The sequence below is a fragment of the Pseudophryne corroboree genome, chromosome 7 (genome assembly GCF_028390025.1).
Source record: "Pseudophryne corroboree isolate aPseCor3 chromosome 7, aPseCor3.hap2, whole genome shotgun sequence".
In the NCBI taxonomy this organism is placed as follows: domain Eukaryota; kingdom Metazoa; phylum Chordata; class Amphibia; order Anura; family Myobatrachidae; genus Pseudophryne; species Pseudophryne corroboree.
Genome location: NC_086450.1, coordinates 446,310,856 through 446,330,684, shown reverse-complemented (window position 1 = coordinate 446,330,684; position 19,829 = coordinate 446,310,856). Strand labels below are relative to the sequence as shown.

Sequence of the window (19,829 nt, the reverse complement as noted above, 5' to 3'; positions counted from 1 at the left end):
TTTCCAGTATAGCTCTGGAGGCAGAACTCTTATTTTTTTGTTTTCCTTGTTATTTATTCTGTTAGCTGTGATTATATAAGTCATTTACTGCGGGGCGACAGGATGCGGGAGTGTTTGACTGATTTTGATTTCTATTTCATCCCCCGCTGTTCTGCCTCCGCGGTTTAGACATGTTATATGGTTATTTGCTTGACTGCTCTGATATCTCTTTTATGTTTTTGCTTTTCTGGGGGGGGGGGGGGGGGGTTATATATATGGCTTGATATATATGGTTCTATGATATCCGTGTATGTTTCATTTTGTGTATTGGATAGACCTGGGGGGTGGATCTCTATGATTTCCCCTCAATTTTTTCGGGGGGGGGGGGGGGGGGGCTGTGGTTGGTGGCTGGGGGCTACCTCTTTTTTTTCTCCCGAGAGTCATTATATTCTTGGCCCCGATTAAGGTGTGTTTGCACTAGTCAATGGTGCTACGAAGTTTTGTTTATTTTTGTTTCTAGGTATTTGCACTCAGTTTTGGGATCCAAGTATGCTGCATATTGGGGGTGGTATACAGGGTGGAGGGCGAGGGAAGGTTTTGGGCTGTACTTACTTTTTGTGTGGAAGTTTATGTTTTGAATGCATGTGGTTTGCTGCTGTACTACTTAAGCAATGGTGTCCGGTAACTGAACTTATGCATGGCGGACTTGGTTGGCCGCGGGGTGTTGTGCTTTTTATACTTCTGACGTCCTATGGCTGGGCTTAAAGTGTTATTGTGGAATGTGAGAGGGCTCAATGATAAAGTTAAGAGGTCCCTGTTACTCCGAAAGATTAGACATTATGCCGCTGATATTGTCTGTCTTATGGAAACTCACTTGGTGGGTGGTAGGATTCTCTCTTTGAAAAGACCCTGGGTGGGATGGGCGTACCACTCCATGCACACTTCTGCCTCTCGTGGAGTTTCGGTTCTTATTAGGAGGACCGTCCCCTTTGTGCTGGAGTCTATACAAACGGATCCCTGGGGAGATATGTGTTTTTGAAATGTAGATTATTTTATGTTCCTGTTCTCCTTCTAGCTGTTTATGTGCCCCCTCCTTACTCTCCTGATGTACTTAAGAAGGCTGCTGGGTTCATGGCCTCATTTCCCGGGATATCTGTTATTTGCCTTGGGGACTTCAATAATGTGCTAGATGCGGCGAAGGACAGGTTCTCTATATCTCCATCTGCTGCGTATCCTGGGAAGTCCACCTTTGCAGATGTGGTGTCGGGATTGGGCCTGGTCGATCCTTGGAGGTTGAGACATCCGTCTCTTAAACAATACTCCTGTTTCTCTCACTCTCATTCTTCGTTCTCCAGGATTGACCTGGCCCTCCTCTCGAGCGACATGGTTCCCCGGGTTAGTGGTATCAGATATGAGACTAGGGGTATATCAGATCACTCCCCCTTGACCTTGACCTTAGACTTTAACTGCTCTAGGGGCCAGGCCGTATGGAAATTTAATCTGTTTTGGCTCGTACACATGGGGGACGGCTCTGATTTGGTGGCTGCATGGCGGGAATTCTTTGTAATGAACAGTGCCGAAAAAGCTATCTCTAATTTATGGGACACATTCAAGGCGTTTCTGAGGGGGAGTTCGATTAAACGGGTGTCTAATTTGAAGTCCTTTTATAGGCGATGGGAGGCTGAGCTGGAGGCCCAGAGTGTCGCTGCAGAATTACAATATTTACAGGATTCTTTGAACAGTTCTAAACTAGCCTGGCTATCGGCTCAGAGAGAATGGAAAGATTATTTAATGGAAAAGACTCAGCATAGACTCCTTTTCTCCTCCCATACCTTTTACGCTACTGGTGATAGGCCAGGGACATACCTGGCCTCCCTGGCCCGGGGTGATAGACCTACTAGTGTTGTGGTTGAGATTGTGACCCCTGATGGTGTTCCCCTGACACAGACTCCACAGATTGCGTCTGAATTTGTATCCTATTACAGACGCTTGTACGATTCCAAACTGGACTGTACTTCGTCGCAGCTGAACGATTATTTAGACAGTGTTTGTTTCCCCACTCTATCCAGTGAGGCTTACGACCTTTTGGAGGCACCTATCTCACCTGAAGAAATTATGGCCGCTGTTAAGGCCTCCCCTAGTGGTAAAGCCTCGAATTTGGATGGCATACCTTCTGAGGTCTATAAGCAGCACTTGGATTTCTTCGTCCCTCACCTACTTAAGTTGTATGGCCAAATCTTTGCACAGGAGTCTCTCCCCCCATCTATGGCGGAGGCAGTGATTGTGGTTCTCCCTAAACCTGACAAGGATCTTAGGAAAGTTGAGTCCTATCGCCCTATATCCCTTTTACCCACTGATATTAAAATTTTGGCTAAGGTGCTGGCTGGTAGATTAAATGCAGTTATCTCTCACATAATACACCCGGATCAGACGGGATTTATGCCCAATAAATCGACTTCCATTAATCTTAGACGTCTGTTTACTCACCTGCAAATCCCCCGCGAGGACCCCTCCTCCTCCATAGTTGTTTCATTGGATGCTGCTAAGGCTTTTGATTCTGTGGAGTGGGATTATTTGTGGGAAGTTATGCGTAGATTTGGTATAGGCCCAAACTTTATTAAATATGTTCGATTGATGTATTCTTCTCCTTCGGCTAGGGTGGCGGTAAATGGTTTCGTATCTCACTCCTTTCCCCTATCTAGGGGTACGCGACAGGGATGCCCACTGTCCCCTACTCTGTTTGCTATGGCCATTGAACCCCTTGCATGTCTCCTGAGGGCGGACGTGGAGATCTCTGGCTTTAAGGTGGGTGCCCGAGAGGATAGGGTGGCCTTATATGCCGATGACGTTTTGTTGTTTGTGGATCGCTATGCTGAGTCTATGCCTAGGATTTTGGAAATTATTAATGAGTTCGGGCGATACTCTGGGCTCCTGATTAATTGGGAGAAATCCTTTATTACCTCACTCCGGGGCGAAGTTCCTGCCTCCCCGTTGGTAGCTCTCCCGTTGCGGTGGGTGGACTCCTTCAAATATCTGGGCATTTGGGTGTCTAATTATCCTCAGAAATTTTCCTCCCTGAATATTACTCCACAAATAACGTATCTTCGTAGTAGGGTGAAGGCCTGGGGGAAGTTACCTTTAACGGTCACAGGGAGAGTTACCATGGCAAAAATGGTTTTCCAGCCCAAACTTCTATATATTTTGCAGCACTCTCCCATTTATATTCCTCAGAAGATTTTTAAACAAATAAATGGGTTGCTTTCCTCCCTGGTGTGGGCTAGTAAGCGGGCACGTTTGAGACTGGATACCCTGACCCGGTCACGGGAACTGGGGGGTTTGGCTCTCCCCAACTTCCGTTTTTATTACTATGCGGCACAACTGACACATGTCTGGGAGTGGGTTAACGACCTCGATGCCCTGGCTTTGCATTCGCTGATGATGCACCATGACTATCCTGGTGGCTCCCCATTACAGCTACTCCTTTGCGGTAGCGTCAAAATGTCCACATTGCCACTGATTAAACAGTCCATCCTGATATGGAAATTGGTGCACTCTGTGATGCATGGTCACGGTGTTGATCCTGATACCCCGCTGGATAATGCTTACGGGTTGCCGGAACTGTGTCAACTTCAAGTCCGGGAAGTCTGGGGAAACTGGGGAGTGTACTCTTTGGGCCATTTTTATAGTGGTGGGACCCTTAACTCATTCCAGCAACTTCAACAAGCGCACAATGTCCCCTCAGGGTTCTTCTTTCGGTTCCTTCAGCTGAGACACACTTTGGCTGCCCAGTTCCTGAATGGCCCTCTGGTCCTCGTTAATTCCCCGGTCAAATTAATGCTGCGGACGTTGGACTCAGGACACCTGGTTTCTAAGATATATGGTCGCATTCTCCAGATGCACCATACTGACCCTCTAGCTTCTCTTCGGGGTAGGTGGGAGTCGGATGTGGGCCAGTTATCGGATGATGCATGGAACACTGCTTTGGGATCCCATTGGATCTCCACTTCCTCTGTTAGATACCAGCAGATACAATTATACATACTGCATAGGGTGTATATGACCCCGGTGAGGTTAGCGCATATTGGGGAGTCTCATAACTCACGGTGCCCTAAGTGTGGAGCCATGGGTGCCGACTTTTGGCATCTGCTTTGGTTGTGCCCTAGCATATCTTTGTTCTTGAAGGCAGTTATACGTACCATAATTGATACAGGTATTCCCTCTCCCATATTTACGCCTGTGCTGTGAGCACTGCTGGTTGTGGACGAGGAGGCTGTAGATCCGCTCAGCAGGCGATATGTCATCAATTTATGTGCCCTGGCTAGGGTCTGCATAGCCCGGCTGTGGTTGGCTGGTGAGGCCCCGGCACCTAAGGCTTGGATATCTCTGGTCAACGAAACTATTGCACACGAAAAAATTTGTGTTCCTGGCTAGGAAGGTGGAAAGAAAATTGTTTACAATATGGGGCAGGTGGATGGACTCTAGATATTTTAAGGATAAATAAAGTTCAGATTTGTATTTATTTCCTTATTGTCTTCTGGGATGTTTTGGAAGTGGATACCCCGCGGCCGGTCTTGCTATGTTGTATTTCGATATACTGTGCTTACCCTGCTATGCTTGTGCTTATATTGGAAGTGGCTTGTTTGGGTTGTTTTACTCCCAGACGCCGACGCTTTGCGAATGTATAATTTATGAGACATTTCATCCGCTTGTTGTACCATGGGTCTTATGTATGTACAGCTGTTTATATGTTCTTTGTGTATGTTTGTAGTCTTAAGTTTACTTTTTGTGTAAGTTGTTAATGCAAAATCAAAAACTCAAATAAAAACTATTGAATAAAAAAAAAAAAAAAATCATATGACAAAGACACAAGTTGTTTGGACAAGCATAATTGTATTTGTAAAGAAGTAGCTGCGTACAGTAACTCCTGTATGTAGATTGTGGTAATCTCTTGTAAACGTGTTAGCCAACAGTACATACTCCTCCATACAATAATGTTATAGAGCGCCCTCTAGCTGCAGCACTGCAAAATCACTCTCTATTACAATTGCACTATTAGTATTTATTTACTAACACTGCGGCCAGTTGTGGCACTTTTGTATGGGAATACATTTTTTTCATCCATATATTAGCATAGAAGTCAGGCACTGATCAATGGTTATGTTGTATTATCATGTCTACATGGTGCTTTTATCCTATTTAAGGTTGGTGTCTGTGAGTCGTTGCGCTGTTCCCAAAGGATCCAACGCCCAGTTGCTGCCTGTCCAGCACCCCAGCCCGGGCAGAGAAAACTTTTGTCCCTCCACCGTGACCTCAGTACAGCTTGACCTTTGTGTGAAAGGCTCCACAATGGGTAATTCTAGACCATGTATTCCAATTTGCATCTAATGGGGACTGATGCGCAAAGCCGCACCATGCATGTAGTGTGACTGACAAATATTTCCTCTTGCAGATTGCTCCGGATGGGAGACAATGAAAAAGAACACACTGGATAAGCTGAAAACCACCCTCAGCCAATCCATGGAAAAATACTGCTTGTGTTTTACACCCCCATCATATATACAAGGTCAATTCCACCCCCACTTCCCTGCCTTTACTCAGGTTTCACATGCCCTGTAACTAGCTTATCCAGCAATCACTGCCATACTGCCATTGGGGGTCATTCCGAGTTGTTCGCTCGTTATTTTTTTCTCGCAACGGAGCGATTAGTCGCTAATGCGCATGTGCAATGTCCGCAGTGCGACTGCGCCAAGTAAATTTGCTATGCAGTTAGGTTTTTTACTCATGGCATTACGAGGTTTTTTCTTTGTTCTGGTGATCGTAATGTGATTGACAGGAAGTGGGTGTTTCTGGGCGGAAACTGGCCGTTTTATGGGAGTGTGTGAAAAAACGCTACCGTTTCTGGGAAAAACGCGGGAGTGGCTGGAGAAACGGAGGAGTGTCTGGGCGAACGCTGGGTGTGTTTGTGACGTCAAACCAGGAACGACAAGCACTGAACTGATCGCAGATGCCGAGTAAGTCTGAAGCTACTCAGAAACTGCTAAGAAGTGTCTATTCGCAATTCTGCTAATCTTTTGTTCGCAATTTTGATAAGCTAAGATTCACTCCCAGTAGGCGGCAGCTTAGCGTGTGCAAAGCTGCTAAAAGCAGCTTGCGAGCGAACAACTCGGAATGACCCCCATTATCCAGAATGATATCATATACATTGCTCATACACATTGTTGGCAGCCATTCTAGGGGTTGAATCAATATTCAAGAATGCAACCTATCTACTTCCCAGAAACCAGTGACATCATCAATAAGGCCACAAAATGGCTGCCTCTACTAGATGAAGGCACTGTAGAATGGGAAGAGCTCAATGTCCTACTCTAGGCAATATTGCATCGATTATTGGGTCACGTTTAAAGGATCACATCTATGTCACGGGACTTTATGGCCCAATGAATGTGCTCCACGGCTACACCCAGGTTGACGGAAAGATCAATGCTCCCAGACTAAAGTAGATGACTGAGATTTTATGATTGGGGTCGCATAGAGTAGGGTTTAGCTCATAACTCTCCTCTTGCTTATGTTATTGGAAGTAGTGGTTGCTATGGTATCGATTAGGCTACTCTTTACTGACATACATATTAAATGGGACAGTCCTGATCTTACAGTTTATATTGTGGGGGAGACGTATCAAACCTTGGAGAGAGAAAAAGTGGAGAAGCTGGACAAAACCAATCAGCTTCTGTCATTTTATAGACTGTGCAAGATAAATGATAGCTAGAATTTGATTGGTTGCTATGGGCAACTTCACTATATCCCTCTTGAATGTTTGCTACATCTCACCCTGTGTCATGTAACATTTATTCCTTGTGGTTCTTTATCATTATTCCAAAATCTGAATCCCACCTCCATCTTCATGTTATCAGAGCTGGATGGCACGTGTACGAAGGAGAAGATAGCCCTCTCTGGGAATGTCCTGACTACTCACAGTGACCAGCACCTTATACAGAGATGGAACTCAGAGCTGCTCAGCCATGACGTGCCCTTACAGGACAGCTCCCTGGGGCATTACACAGGGTGTTTTATGACGGAGAAGAGACAAGGTAACACACGCAGGCCTGACCAGGAATGATTACTCCCAAACGATATGAGTGCCCCTGAAGTCGCATTGTGGAAGTAGCTGCGGGGTTGATGGAAGGGTTGATCTCCAGCTTCTGTAGGGATAGGCATCGATTCTCGATATCTCTGCCACAACGATATTTCCCAGCAACTCTTTGTGATACTCCCATCGATATACGCTGGGAGATTATATTGAGCGGATTGATTCGAAATCTACAGATATCTTTAAATGCGACCCAGCTGTTAGTCGATATTGCTGCTGCGTATGTACAGCACGATATATATCGTCCATCAGTAATATCCTGATTTCATGTGATGTCTTTCTTGATTCACACAAGCTGATTTTGTATCTGTTCGTAATATCGACACAGAATCGGCCTCAGGACTGTAGGGGGTGTAGCAAAGAAACCACACCGCATTGCGGATAACAAGCCCCCTTCATAGATGCTGCCCCGCCACAAAGCAGTGTGATCTCTATATGACGGAGCTGGCCTGCAAGGTTAATTCTGTGGTTCTGTATGGTCCATCGTATAACTTGGAGCCATGAATCTCCATACTTCCTTTTGCCTTTTCATGTGGGGTCTACACAATATCTAAATAAAACTAGTTGATGTAAGAATGAGAGTGGCAGTAGATGAACGTCTACTGGGTTTTAGAGAACAGAAGGATTATGGGGAAGAGAAGTCAAAACATGGCAACTGTACTTAAGTAACAGACATTAATTATTTTGTTGCTAGAACTGTTCAGCTTGACCCTCTGTTCATACTCCCACCACTGTGTTATGCAACGTGAGGCTCTGCAGGATCCTTAGTTGTGCACGGCAACATGATAATCATGCATGCGCAACACATGAAGATCATATTTTATCGAGGCTCGGGCTCTTTTTTATGTTTGACCTTTAATATGGAAGGTAGTCTTTTACTTGGCTGTAGTCCCTGAACTCTGACTTTTCGTCTCAACATCAGTACAGTATGGTGCCAGAGGAGGACATACGATACTTGGCTATTAATAAGACGTCCCAGGGGAGAGCGCAGCCACAAGTGATGGTGATATCACAAGCCCACCCGCTCCACTTCTCTGGAGCCTTCCCCCCACCCACCCTTCCCTGGTCATCTATCAAAAAGGCAGGCACTGACATTTAGCTTTTTTATTGGCTTGTAATCACTGCACAGGTGATACATCACGTACAGCAAGGGAAGGAAACTGTGTGCTGTAATGTAGCCAGCCCAGATTTGCACTGCAGTCATTATAGCTTAATTCAAAAATCTTACACACAACTGTAAAACAAACACTACGCATACAAAGGTCTTCGGGAAAATGGAGCGGTGGCCATATTTCCAGTGATTTGTGCAATGCCGACGCATGACTCTGGAAGGGTAAAGAACTTGGGTGCAGTGTGGGCCCCCTGGACCTAGGGGACTGTATGTACTGCACACCCTGCACCCATTCTAGTTATGCCAGTGCTAGATCTCCCCCTGTATGAGAAGCTTTGTACTCTGAGGGTGCAGCCTCTACAACCACAATGGGGGAATATCAATTGTTCCTCCCCGCGGCTGCCACTAAATGGCTGCTTTGTCTGGGGAGACACATTTCAGCTGCAGTGGCCCAATCCCCCCACCCACCTCCCCCTCCCCATGCAGTGGAGCGGTGTGAAATGTGAGAAAATGGATCCAAACGGCACTTTTCGCGATCGCACCCAGTAGATTATGCTGCTTTACCCGGCTAAACCGGACACTAATGGGCGCTATCTGCACGATAATGGGCATCTATTTAATATCGCCCCTGCGATCTCCCGTCACTTTAGACGGGAGATCAGGTGGCGATAACAAATTAATTCCCCGCAATGTGTCAACAGCTACTCACAGAGGCCCAGATTTATCAAGCCTCGGGGCGGGATGTACTAAAGGGAAAATGCAGTAAAACCCCTGTTTTACCGCATTTTCATATGTACTAACCCCTGGCCTCCACGTTTTCGCCCCTTAGGATATCGCCATCTTTTTATGGCGATACCCTATAGAAGCCTATGGGCTTCTTACCGCCGCCCCGCGCCGCTCACGACGACCTCCCACCCCCCCACGGCATACCTGTGTGTTCGGTAAGCTATGCTGGTGCGTCCCTCCTCCTCCTTCTCCCCCGCAGCATAGCCTTGTCTCCTTCCAGCTGCAGGGGGGGGTGGGGGGGGGAGGAGCCCAGGGACTCATCGCGGGGGCCTCCTATACCGCATTGCGATGTTAATGGCATATGTTAGTACATATGCAATTAGCATCGCTGTAGTAGGCGGCGAGGGTCGGCGATCAGTTCAAGTACATCCTGCCCTTGGAGAGTGATAAATAGCACGGTGATTAGGTACCAACCAATCAGCTCCTAACTGCCATGTTACAGACTGTGTTTGAAGAAAATGACAGTTAGGAGCTGATTGGTTGTGCAATTTATCACTCTCCAAGGCTTGATAAATCTGGGCCAGAGTTTTCTAGTGTTCTGCATGGGGTGCTAGAGGTTGTTCTGTCAGTGTAACGAAAACATTCAAACGTAAGATACAGTAGTGACGCACATACTAAAGGCTGCCTCCATCGTTCCTGAAATTCCTGATTAATATAAGACCGAATAAGATGTATATATGTATATACTAGGCGGACAGAAAACCTGGATGTGCGGCTTTCCATACTTTTACCTGTTAGTAACTAACCCCCATTGCTGTACGTGATTGTTTGAGTCACCTACGTTGTCTCTGTCCTGACAGGAGCCTTCAAGGCGTGGCAGGTCTCCCTCCTGGTGCTGCTGTTGCTGCTGGTGATATGCGGAGTGGCTGGATTTATTCTCTTCCTGCGTAAGAGGTACATTGGGAAATAAATCTTCAGTGCTCCTAACAAACTATTAGGGGTCTATGGGGCAGATTTAACAACGAGTCATTTTCTTGTTATCGCTCGTTACGAATGATAAATGGTGCTCCAGCCAATCCGCTCCTGTCATGTGTTTGAAAAATGACAGTTAGGAGCTGATTGGCTGGAGCACCATTTATCACAAGCAACGAGTGTTAACAAGAATATCACTCGTTGATAAATCTGTCCCTAAGTACTAAGCCTTGGAGGGTGATAAAGTGGATGGAGATTAAGTACCAACCAATCAGCTCCTAACTGCCATGTTACAGGCTGGTTTGAAAAATGACAACTAGGAGCTGATTGGCTGGTACTTAATCTCCATCCACTTTATCTCTCTCCATTGCCCCTTAGTGATTGATGGATGAATATCAAAAAGAGCAGAGAAGTTGTCTATAGCAACCAATCAGAAACTACCTATTAGTTTATAGAATGATAATGCTTCCTCAAAGATGATTGGTTGCAATGGACAACTTCTCCACTGGCTCACTTCTCCCCTCTTTTCACTGCTTCATGAATAGACCCCTAAATCTGTTATAACCTACTGTAGGTCAGATTATTGAAGTGTAACTGTCACCAAGAATAGTTAGACACCTGTGAGATCGCTGAGACATGCGCCCCGGGTGCAGGATTTGAGGGGGCGCTGAGGAGTTACAGAGGAGCAGGTTTTTTTTGTAAACCGGCAGTGCTGTGCTGCTCCAGTGAGCAGTGTCTCTGACCCACCTGCCTGCCCAGGGCTGGCTCCGACGCTGTGCGCGTGAGCTCCAGTACCTGGGATCACTCCTATGCCGGCTACTGTCTTAAACTCTCGTCTTTGCCATGCAGCGCTGCGACTAGCGTGCGGTGCACCATGCAAGCTATAGAAGCGAGCTGTTGGTGCGGTGTTTTTCAGCAAGCTATGCCCAGCAACCAATAACAAGCGTCCGGCTACACCACATTGAGAGAACACACTGCCCTAGGCTTATGCTTGTTAACAGGTGCAGTCACCGATGTTACAGAAATCAAAGGCTCACTTTGCTAGCTATCCACTTGACAGTGGAAACTTAAAGCCTGGACAACCTCCAACTCGCACCGAGTATCACTACAGCAGCTTTGTGGTGAGTTTACAGACAGACTATCGGCACTGTGCTCCCAGTTATCAGTATCAACCTCCACTTTGCCTCCCAGATGGGGGATTTGGTGTAGCTTATAGGGGGATGTAGTGTAGTGATGTATGTAGTGTAGTAATGTGTTGCAGTATATAGGGGCATGTAGTGCACTGATGTGGTGTAGCATATAAGGGGATGTAGTGTAGTGATGTAGTGTACCATATAGGGTATGTAGTGTAGTGTAGTAATGTGTTGCAGTATATAGGGGCATGTAGTGCACTGATGTGGTGTAGCATATAAGGGGATGTAGTGTAGTGATGTAGTGTAGCATATAGGGTATGTAGTGCAATGTATAGGGGCATGTAGTGTAGTAATGTAGTTCGGTGTGATGTAGTAGGGTTGATGTAGTATAGTAGTGCAGTGGATAGGCGAATGTAGTGCAGTGATGAAGTGTTATAATACAGGGGGTCATTCCGAGTTGATCGCTCGCTGCCGTTTTTTGCAGCGCAGCGAACAGGTTACTACTGCGCATGCGTATGCACCGCAATGCGCAGGCGCGTCGTACAGGTACAAAGCGAATCGTTGCAAGGAGATTGACAGGAAGAGGGCGTTTATGGGTGTCAATTGACCATTTTCTGGGAGTGTTTGGAAGAACGCAGGCGTGTCCAAGCGTTTGCAGGGCGGGTGTCTGACGTCAATTCCGGGACCAAAAAGACTGAAGTGATGGCAAGGGCTGAGTAAGTCCAGAGCTACTCAGAAACTGCAACAAACTTTTTCGTCCTACTCGGCTGCACACGCATTCGCACACTTGCAAAGCGAATATACACGCCCCCGTGGGTGGCGACTATGCGTTTGCACAGCTGCTAAAAGTAGCTAGCGAGCGATCAACTTGGAATGACCCCCATAGTGCAGTGATATAGTGCAATGTATGGGGAGACACAGAGGAGCATGTATTTGAACCCGCTGCTGGAGGGGCATGTGACGCATGGGGTATTTGAGGCACATAGGGGAATATTGTCCAATAGTATCCCCTTTTTTTCAAAATGTTTGATAATCTAATTATTTTAGTGTGACAGGGTTTTCTTTTTTTGGGGGTGGGTGCACGTTTTTTTTTTTTGGGGGGGGACCAAATTACTGTCTTGCCCCGAGTGACGAAAAGCCTAGTTTCGGCCCTGGTAAAGACAACGGGGGTAATTCCAAGTTGATCGCAGCAGGAAAATTTTTAGCAGTTGGGCAAAACCATGTGCACTGCAAGGGGGGCAAATTTAACATGTGCAGAGAGAGTTAGATTTGGGTGTGGTGTGTTCAATCTGCAATCTAATTTGCAGTGTAAAAATAAAGCAGCCAGTATTTACCCTGCACAGAAACAAAATAACCCACCCAAATCTAACTCTCTCTGCACATGTTATATCTGCCTCCCCTGCAGTGCACATGGTTTTGACCAACTGCTAAAAAATTTCCTGCTGCGATCAACTTGGAATTACCCCCAACATTCAAGTGATATACTATACAAAGACCATTTAAATGACTGATGTACAATACAACTTTCTAGTGACATACAAAACAGAGAACATTCTAGTGAAGTAGAATACAGCTAGCACTCTAGTGACATATATACAATACTGAGATCATTCTAGTGATATACAATGCACAGTAGAGATATACAATACACAGAACATTCAAGTGACTAATCTACAATGCAGAGAGCATTCAAGTTATAGACATACATTACAGTGAACCTTCAAGTGACTGATCTACAATACTCAAAACATTCTAGTTACAGACATACAATACAGATAACATTGTATTGACTGATATAAAATAAAAACAACATTCAAGTGATATACTATACAGAGAACATGCAAATTACTTATGTACAACAGAGAACTTTTTAGTGACAGATATACAAAAAAGGGAATATTTTCGTAACATATATACAATACAGAGACCATTCTAGTGACAGATATACAGCTCCCAGACCTGTGATAATTCTGTTCATTTATCAGACTGATAGAACCTCCTGACACTCGCTATCCATGATTCCGTGTATTGAGCCATCTGCTGGGTATGATGAAAGCTGTCATAAGCATTAGACTGCTAAGTCCACAACGCAAGGACCGCATTTGGTCTGGCCTGGACTGACAGGATAGGTCATCCCTCCCTTACCAGCCCACCCCTGGTACTAAACTAGTGTCTTCATGTTTATCCTGCAGGACTCCTCAGAACTACACCAGTTTTGAGATGAATCATCAGACAGACCTGACATCTGACTACTGAGTAGTAAGGAACATATGGACTAAAGATGTGGGACTTCCTACAGGCTCAGCCACAGCACAGGCCCTGTCTATTAGGTGCAACCTTCACAGACACAAATCGTGCTGCAGCTGAAGATGTCTGAGTGACCTCTATCCAGTGACAAGGCTGTGAAACGCGTTTCTCCTGCAGGGAAGTGATTGCTCCATTCATGGAAGGGGGACTAGGATTCTCACCAGAATATGGAGACTGAATAGCATTGGTGCAGCTTTGGAGCAGAATAATGCAATTGTTTCTATAAGAAAATTATTTTTGTGACATTCACATTTATCAGTACTAATGTACAATATAGAGGAAAGAAGAATACAGAAGTTCTTGGTGAAAAAAATTAACCTTTCTAGTCCTGGTGTCACATTCCAGTATCTCTTCTGCTGAGACTTCTGTCCTAGACTACATGCTCTATTTTGTCTTCAGAAGTTCTATGCTTCGGGTATGAAATGAACAACTGCTTACGAATAGCCGTGGCGGGTTTACTCTGTGTTCCACATAATGTCCGTAGCTAAATAGTGTATAAAAAAATTCTTACTTTAGCAGAAAAGGATCTTTTAGATTTTCCGGGCAAGTTATGTAGACGCCTCTGTCTTCGTTCTTATAGGTATATGGCTGATAGGTCAACAGTTAAAAGGTCAACAGTCAATAGGTCAACACAATATTGTCGACATCGTCAAAAGGTTGAAATGTTCTAATGGTCGCTATGGCAATGGTTGATATGACAATGGTCGACACGCATATGGTCAACTTGAGGGGTTTTTTTTCCCCAACTTTTTCATACCTTACCATCCACATGGACTACTATTGGGAATGGTGTCCTGTGTCGAGTGCAGCCGTAGTGAAGAGAGGAACCTTGCCCGAAGCATGGTAAGCGAAGCATACCAAGCAAGGGGAAAAGGTTTCCTAATTGGGGTTCCATGTGCTGGAAGGGAAAATCTGACACCAACAAAACATAAAAAAATCATGTCGACCTTTTCACGTGTCAACCATTTCCACGTCGACCTTATATCATAACCCTTCTTATATCACCCATAGTTCTTACTATGAGGAACTCTAACTTGTAATTTAGATCCCTGATACGCCTCCTTTTACAGGATTAATGAATACAGGTCCTTGTCATTGTTCTGCCACCGTCTTCTGTATGAAGTAAGAAACTATAGAATAGAATTGTTTTATTTTCTAAATCCTTGAGATTGCACTTTTTTAAATTCAAATTCATATATATTTTTCTATGCAGTAAATGGGTCTTCAGCATTACAAAAGGCAACTTTTATCTAAGCCGTAATTGCTATTCATGGAGAGTGGATTTTATTTTTTAAAGGTCATTCTAGGTCTGTTAGACGAGCCGATGGAAGGATTCGGAAGTATTGGAGAGTTCCTTGCTGATCATGGAATTGTCACATAGGTGCAATAAAGAGGAATATGCGGCCTGTTTATCAATTTTCAGATGAACTTGAACTTCTCACATGCTGGTTAACGCGTTTCACCCCATACGTTTCATGGAACGCATTTCGCAACTTCCAGTTGTAATTCATTGCGCACTTTGGTCAATATAATAGAAAACTTCAACCTCACAAAAGTGACACATTATAAAGACGTGAACTAAAGGCATTCCCTTATTCTCCTCACTCAAGATTATAAACCAAGACACATACAAATATGTACAAAACAGAATAACAGGGTTTGGCTCTAAACTAGGCCCAGCCAACCTGCCTGCGGCTAGCCAGCTGTTGTAAAACTACAAGTCCCAGCTATTGGCGAATGCTAAAACTGTGGAAGGGCATGCTGGGATGTGTTGTTTTACAACAGCTGGCGAGCCAGCCAGGCCTGCTCTAACTGGTTGTAATATAGACATTGATGTGACTTATTACTGATTCCTATTATGCCAACTTGCAAACCAAGGCACTCTGGTTGACACTACGGGAGGTGTTATCAAATGTAAGGTGGGTTGCAGAAAATAGGTGCAACATGCGCACCTAAGGGACCACTGAAGGTCTGCTGGTTTTTGTCTTGAAAATTACCATATTGGTGTTTTTTCTTCAATACTGCTCCTCACTCCGGCCTACAAACAGCTCTGAGGGTGGGTACATGCTTGTATGACGGGCATTCGGGCTTATATCATCGTAATGTGTACCTACCCTAAAGCAAATGAAAACAGCGGCATAATATTGTAATAACTCAGCGCTGTCTCGCTATCGGTGGTGTGTATTATCTAAGTGAATACAGAGTATTCAATATGTTCATTTTAAAATGAAAATTATACAATGTGCGCACAACGAACAGGATTGCCTTGGATGGTTCTTCAGCCCATGGTCCAGCATTTAAATTTACCCCAATGTGTCTTGAAAGTGCCTTTCTATAAACTACATGTTTACCTTATTCAATAAATGTAAGGGTTCAAAATGGTTTAATATTATGCAATTTATTTTAAACAGTGTTATTTTGATAAAAGGGACATCATTCGTTATCAATGATATGAATCTACTGTTTGAACTACATATCCCAGCATGCTTAGCTGTTATTTAACTGCAACTCTCCTGCCATGAGATGGTCTGTAAACAACAGTCCATTTATATTGCAGATTAGAGACTGGCAGCACAAAACTACAGTACAAGTTAGTATTTTCTATATCTCTACAAGGAAACCCAAACTAATGGAATTATAAAAGACTATATAAAGCACAGTGCTTGCAATGTATCTATTAAATGTAGAAAAAGGCCTAGAAAGTTGAAGACTATTAAGACAGCTGCTCTGCTACCAGGGCTGCCATCAGAAATTGTGGGTCCAGAGACTGACAAAATAGGCAAATTTCTCACCCACCCCACACACCTCTGTCTGGGCCCAGGAAAATAGTCCCGGCAGTTCCCCCCTAATGGCGGCCCTGTCTACTACAACCAGTCCACCAACACTAGATTACATTGCACAATGTATAATCCCCTGCTTGCAAGTGCTGGATTTTGTGGTACAGCAACACCTTGAAGCCACAATGTAAATATACCTCCCAACATAATCCATTCCTGGAGGCACAAAATGCTCTGTTCCTGGCCTTCCCTCTTAATTTATGATTGCCGTCACATGTGTTGAACAGGTTAATTGATATGAAAGGTGTTTCACCCCAGGAGATGTAAGGCATAAATGAAGATGGAAGTCCAGGAGCAGAGCATTTTGTTCCTCCTACAATGGTTCATGTTGGGAGGTATGGGTAAAGCATAACCACAGAGGTGACAAGAGTCTCCAGCTGCGTGGATAGAGGGACCTCCCTTCTTACCTCGTTCTGTGCTGACCAGAAGGAACTTGGCAGAAATCTGACTGGAACATTGGCCCTCATTCCGAGTTGTTCGCTCGCAAGCTGCTTTTAGCAGCTTTGCACACGCTAAGCCGCCGCCTACTGGGAGTGAATCTTAGCATAGTAAAATTGCGAACAAAAGATTAGCAGAATTGCGAATAGACACTTCTTAGCAGTTTCTGAGTAGCTCCACACTTACTCGGCAACTGCGATCAGTTCAGTCAGTTTCGTTCCTGGTTTGACGTCACAAACACTCCCAGCGTTCGCCCAGACACTCCCCCTTTTCTTCAGACACTCCCGCGTTTTCCCCAGAAACGGCAGCGTTTTTTTACACACACCCATAAAACGGCCAGTTTCCGCCCAGAAACACCCACTTCCTGTCAATCACACTCCGATCACCAGAACGAAGAAAAAACCTCGTAATGCCGTGAGTAAAATTCCTAACTGCATAGCAAATTTACTTGGCGCAGTCGCAGTGCGAACATTGCGCATGCGCAATTAGCGGAAAATCGCTGCGATGTGAAGAAAATTACCGAGCGAACAACTCGGAATGACCACCAGTGTCAATATTACTTCCTTGTAAATTTGCGTTTGACTGAAAAGGAGTTGCAATAAAATTTTGTATATATGTTTGTAATAAATACGAGTGTTGTCTACTTTTGTTCTGATGTTTCTTTAAAACTAACAGGAATTACTGAGCAGGGTTAGTTCTCAGGTCAAGTGGTCAGCTTTATTTATGATGTGTTCTGCTGTGAGAATGTAGTCCCTTACATAAAGCTGGGTACACACTGAGCAGAAAAGCCAATGAACGAGGGCCCTCATTCCGAGTTGTTCGCTCGCAAGGCGATTTTAGCAGTATTGCACACGCTAAGCCGCCGCCTACTGGGAGTGAATCTTAGCTTCTTAAAATTGCGAACGAAAGATTCGCAATATTGCGATTACACATCTCGTAGCAGTTTCAGAGTAGCTTCAGACTTACTCGGCATCTGCGATCAGTTCAGTGCTTATCGTTCCTGGTTTGACGTCACAAACACACCCAGCGTTCGCCCAGACACTCCTCCGTTTCTCCAGCCACTCCCGCGTTTTTTCCGGAAACGGTAGCGTTTTTTCCCACACGCCCATAAAACGGCCTGTTTCCGCCCAGTAACACCCATTTCCTGTCAATCACACTACGATCGCCTGAGCGAAGAAAAAGCCGTGAGTAAAAATCCTAACTTCATAGCAAATTTACTTGGCGCAGTCGCAGTGCGGACATTGCGCATGCGCACTAAGCGGAAAACCGCTGCGATGCGAAGAAATTTTCCGAGCGAACGACTCGGAATGACCTCCGATATACAGTATCTTAAGATATATCGGAGCATCTGGCTGTGTGTACGGGCGGTCGGACACTGGTTGCAGGGACTGGAAGATTAAAATGGCCGTTCAGCTGTACCATCAGGACTACACATCAAGTGGCCGATCAAAGTAAGGCCGAGTAAGTGTATATGCTTACCTGAATCAGCCGCTCCATCTGTGCGGCGTTGCATCCACTGTTAAGTAGGCCCGTGTGTAACCAGCGTAAAGTTGGAGCCCATTTCATGTTCTGCCTTGTGATTTGATGCTGCCAAACAGGGGACAGGTCGGGTAATGCATCAATGAAGGTCCTCTGTGAGGTCTGCTTGCAGTGTAACTACTGCGCCTGGCAAGTGTGGATTATGATCTTTCCATCCTGGATGCAACACTTCATCTCCATCCATTATAGCAGGCGTAGGCAATGCGGAGTTCTTTCAGGTGCAGTTGCACATGCACCCCTCGTTGTCAAGTACAGATTGTTGGTACTTTGCGCATGCGTAGAACCCATTCTTTGTGTGCGTGAACAGCTCCTGTGGCATTCGATGCAGGCCGGCATCAGTCTGAGCCATTTCAGGGGTGTGGAGGGGCGGTGACAGGCTCCGTTTGGAAAACTGAGGCATGTCGCAGCCGTTTAGGGGGTGGGAAGAGGCCAGGGATCTCGGTCATATGACAGAGATTTCCTGGCCCGTGACGGGAGGTTTGCACGGCAGCATGGGTTCCGCAAGCCATCCCATGGTGGGTGCTTTGATTATTGATGCCTGTGTCCCAGGACGCAGCTCGAATAACTAATGCTTGCAATAGACGCCTACTGCTGCATCATCGTACAGGAAGCAGCAGTGATAGCACCTCAAACTGCATCTGAATGAATCCAGTGTGTGACACTCCAGCTGCTGTGGAACTACACATCCCAGCATGCCCTGTCACAGCTTTACTGCTAAAATGCTGGGATGTGTCGTTCCAGGAGTCCACACAATGGGCATATGGGGGTTAATCCACACAGCAAATGACTTAACTAGGTGAATGTTTATTAACCAGGTAGAAACAGGAACAGGTAAACGCAGGGTTAATAGCAGGTACAGATTTAACAGGTGTCTCCAGTTGTAGCCAGCAACGTTTGTAGGGTTTGCTGGTTGTTGCAGTGCGCCGGGTTATACTCACTGTCAGGGCCGGCAACAGAAATCTTGGGGCCCCATACACTGATATCTCTGGGGCCCCCCACCCCCTCAGTCTGTAAATGCACTGTCACACACCTGTGCCCAACACTGGCAGGAGGCTTGGCTGGTTCAGGCATGCTCCTCAATGGCAAGAGACATGGAAGGCGATGCAGCGTCATAGTCATGATGTCGTGACGGCTGCATGCACCACTGGGACGGGACCAAGTGAGGGGGGAAGGGAGGACTCTGCGGCCAGACACTTTAGCCCCATACACACTAGACGAGAAAGTGAGAGATCTCGCTCAGAAGGGCTGATTTGAGCAAGATCTTTCACAATATCGCCTAGTGTGTACACTCAATGTCGCTATCGATGCGCACATCGTTAACGCCCCCCCTCCCTCGTCTGAACTTGTACAGATGAGGAAGGTCCTCGTTAACGACAGCCATGCTGCCGTTGTTCCCCCCCGCCATCGCTCCCTTCCTCACCGGCATCGGCAAGTGTGTATGCACTTGCCAATGCCGGCACCCGGCCGGGTCCCCGCCGCCGCCAATGTCGGCGGGGATCGCCTAGTGTGTACTACGCTTTAGTTAACTAAATTGGTGACAGACAGGCAGTTAGTTGTAAAAGTACTGAAAGTACTCTGACCCTCGGGGCACGGTAAGGGTGTCCTCTTTGACCAACCCCCCTTTCGCCAGGCCTGCATTC

The 19,829-nt window shown here is 45.7% G+C and overlaps 1 protein-coding gene across 3 annotated transcripts in view; it reads left to right on the top strand.

The window, feature by feature from the left end:
* Positions 1-17,293, top strand: part of LOC134945606 (uncharacterized) — a 55,704-nt gene extending 38,411 nt beyond the window's left edge. For all 3 annotated transcript variants that reach the window (XM_063935003.1, XM_063935004.1, XM_063935002.1), the window contains 5 exons: positions 5,181-5,329; positions 5,429-5,542; positions 6,891-7,067; positions 9,824-9,917; positions 13,261-17,293. In XM_063935003.1, coding sequence (XP_063791073.1) covers positions 5,181-5,329; positions 5,429-5,542; positions 6,891-7,067; positions 9,824-9,917; positions 13,261-13,324 — 598 coding nt within the window. In that variant the 3' untranslated portion in view covers positions 13,325-17,293. The remainder of the gene's footprint in view (positions 1-5,180; positions 5,330-5,428; positions 5,543-6,890; positions 7,068-9,823; positions 9,918-13,260) is intronic.
* Positions 17,294-19,829: the final 2,536 nt, after the last annotated feature.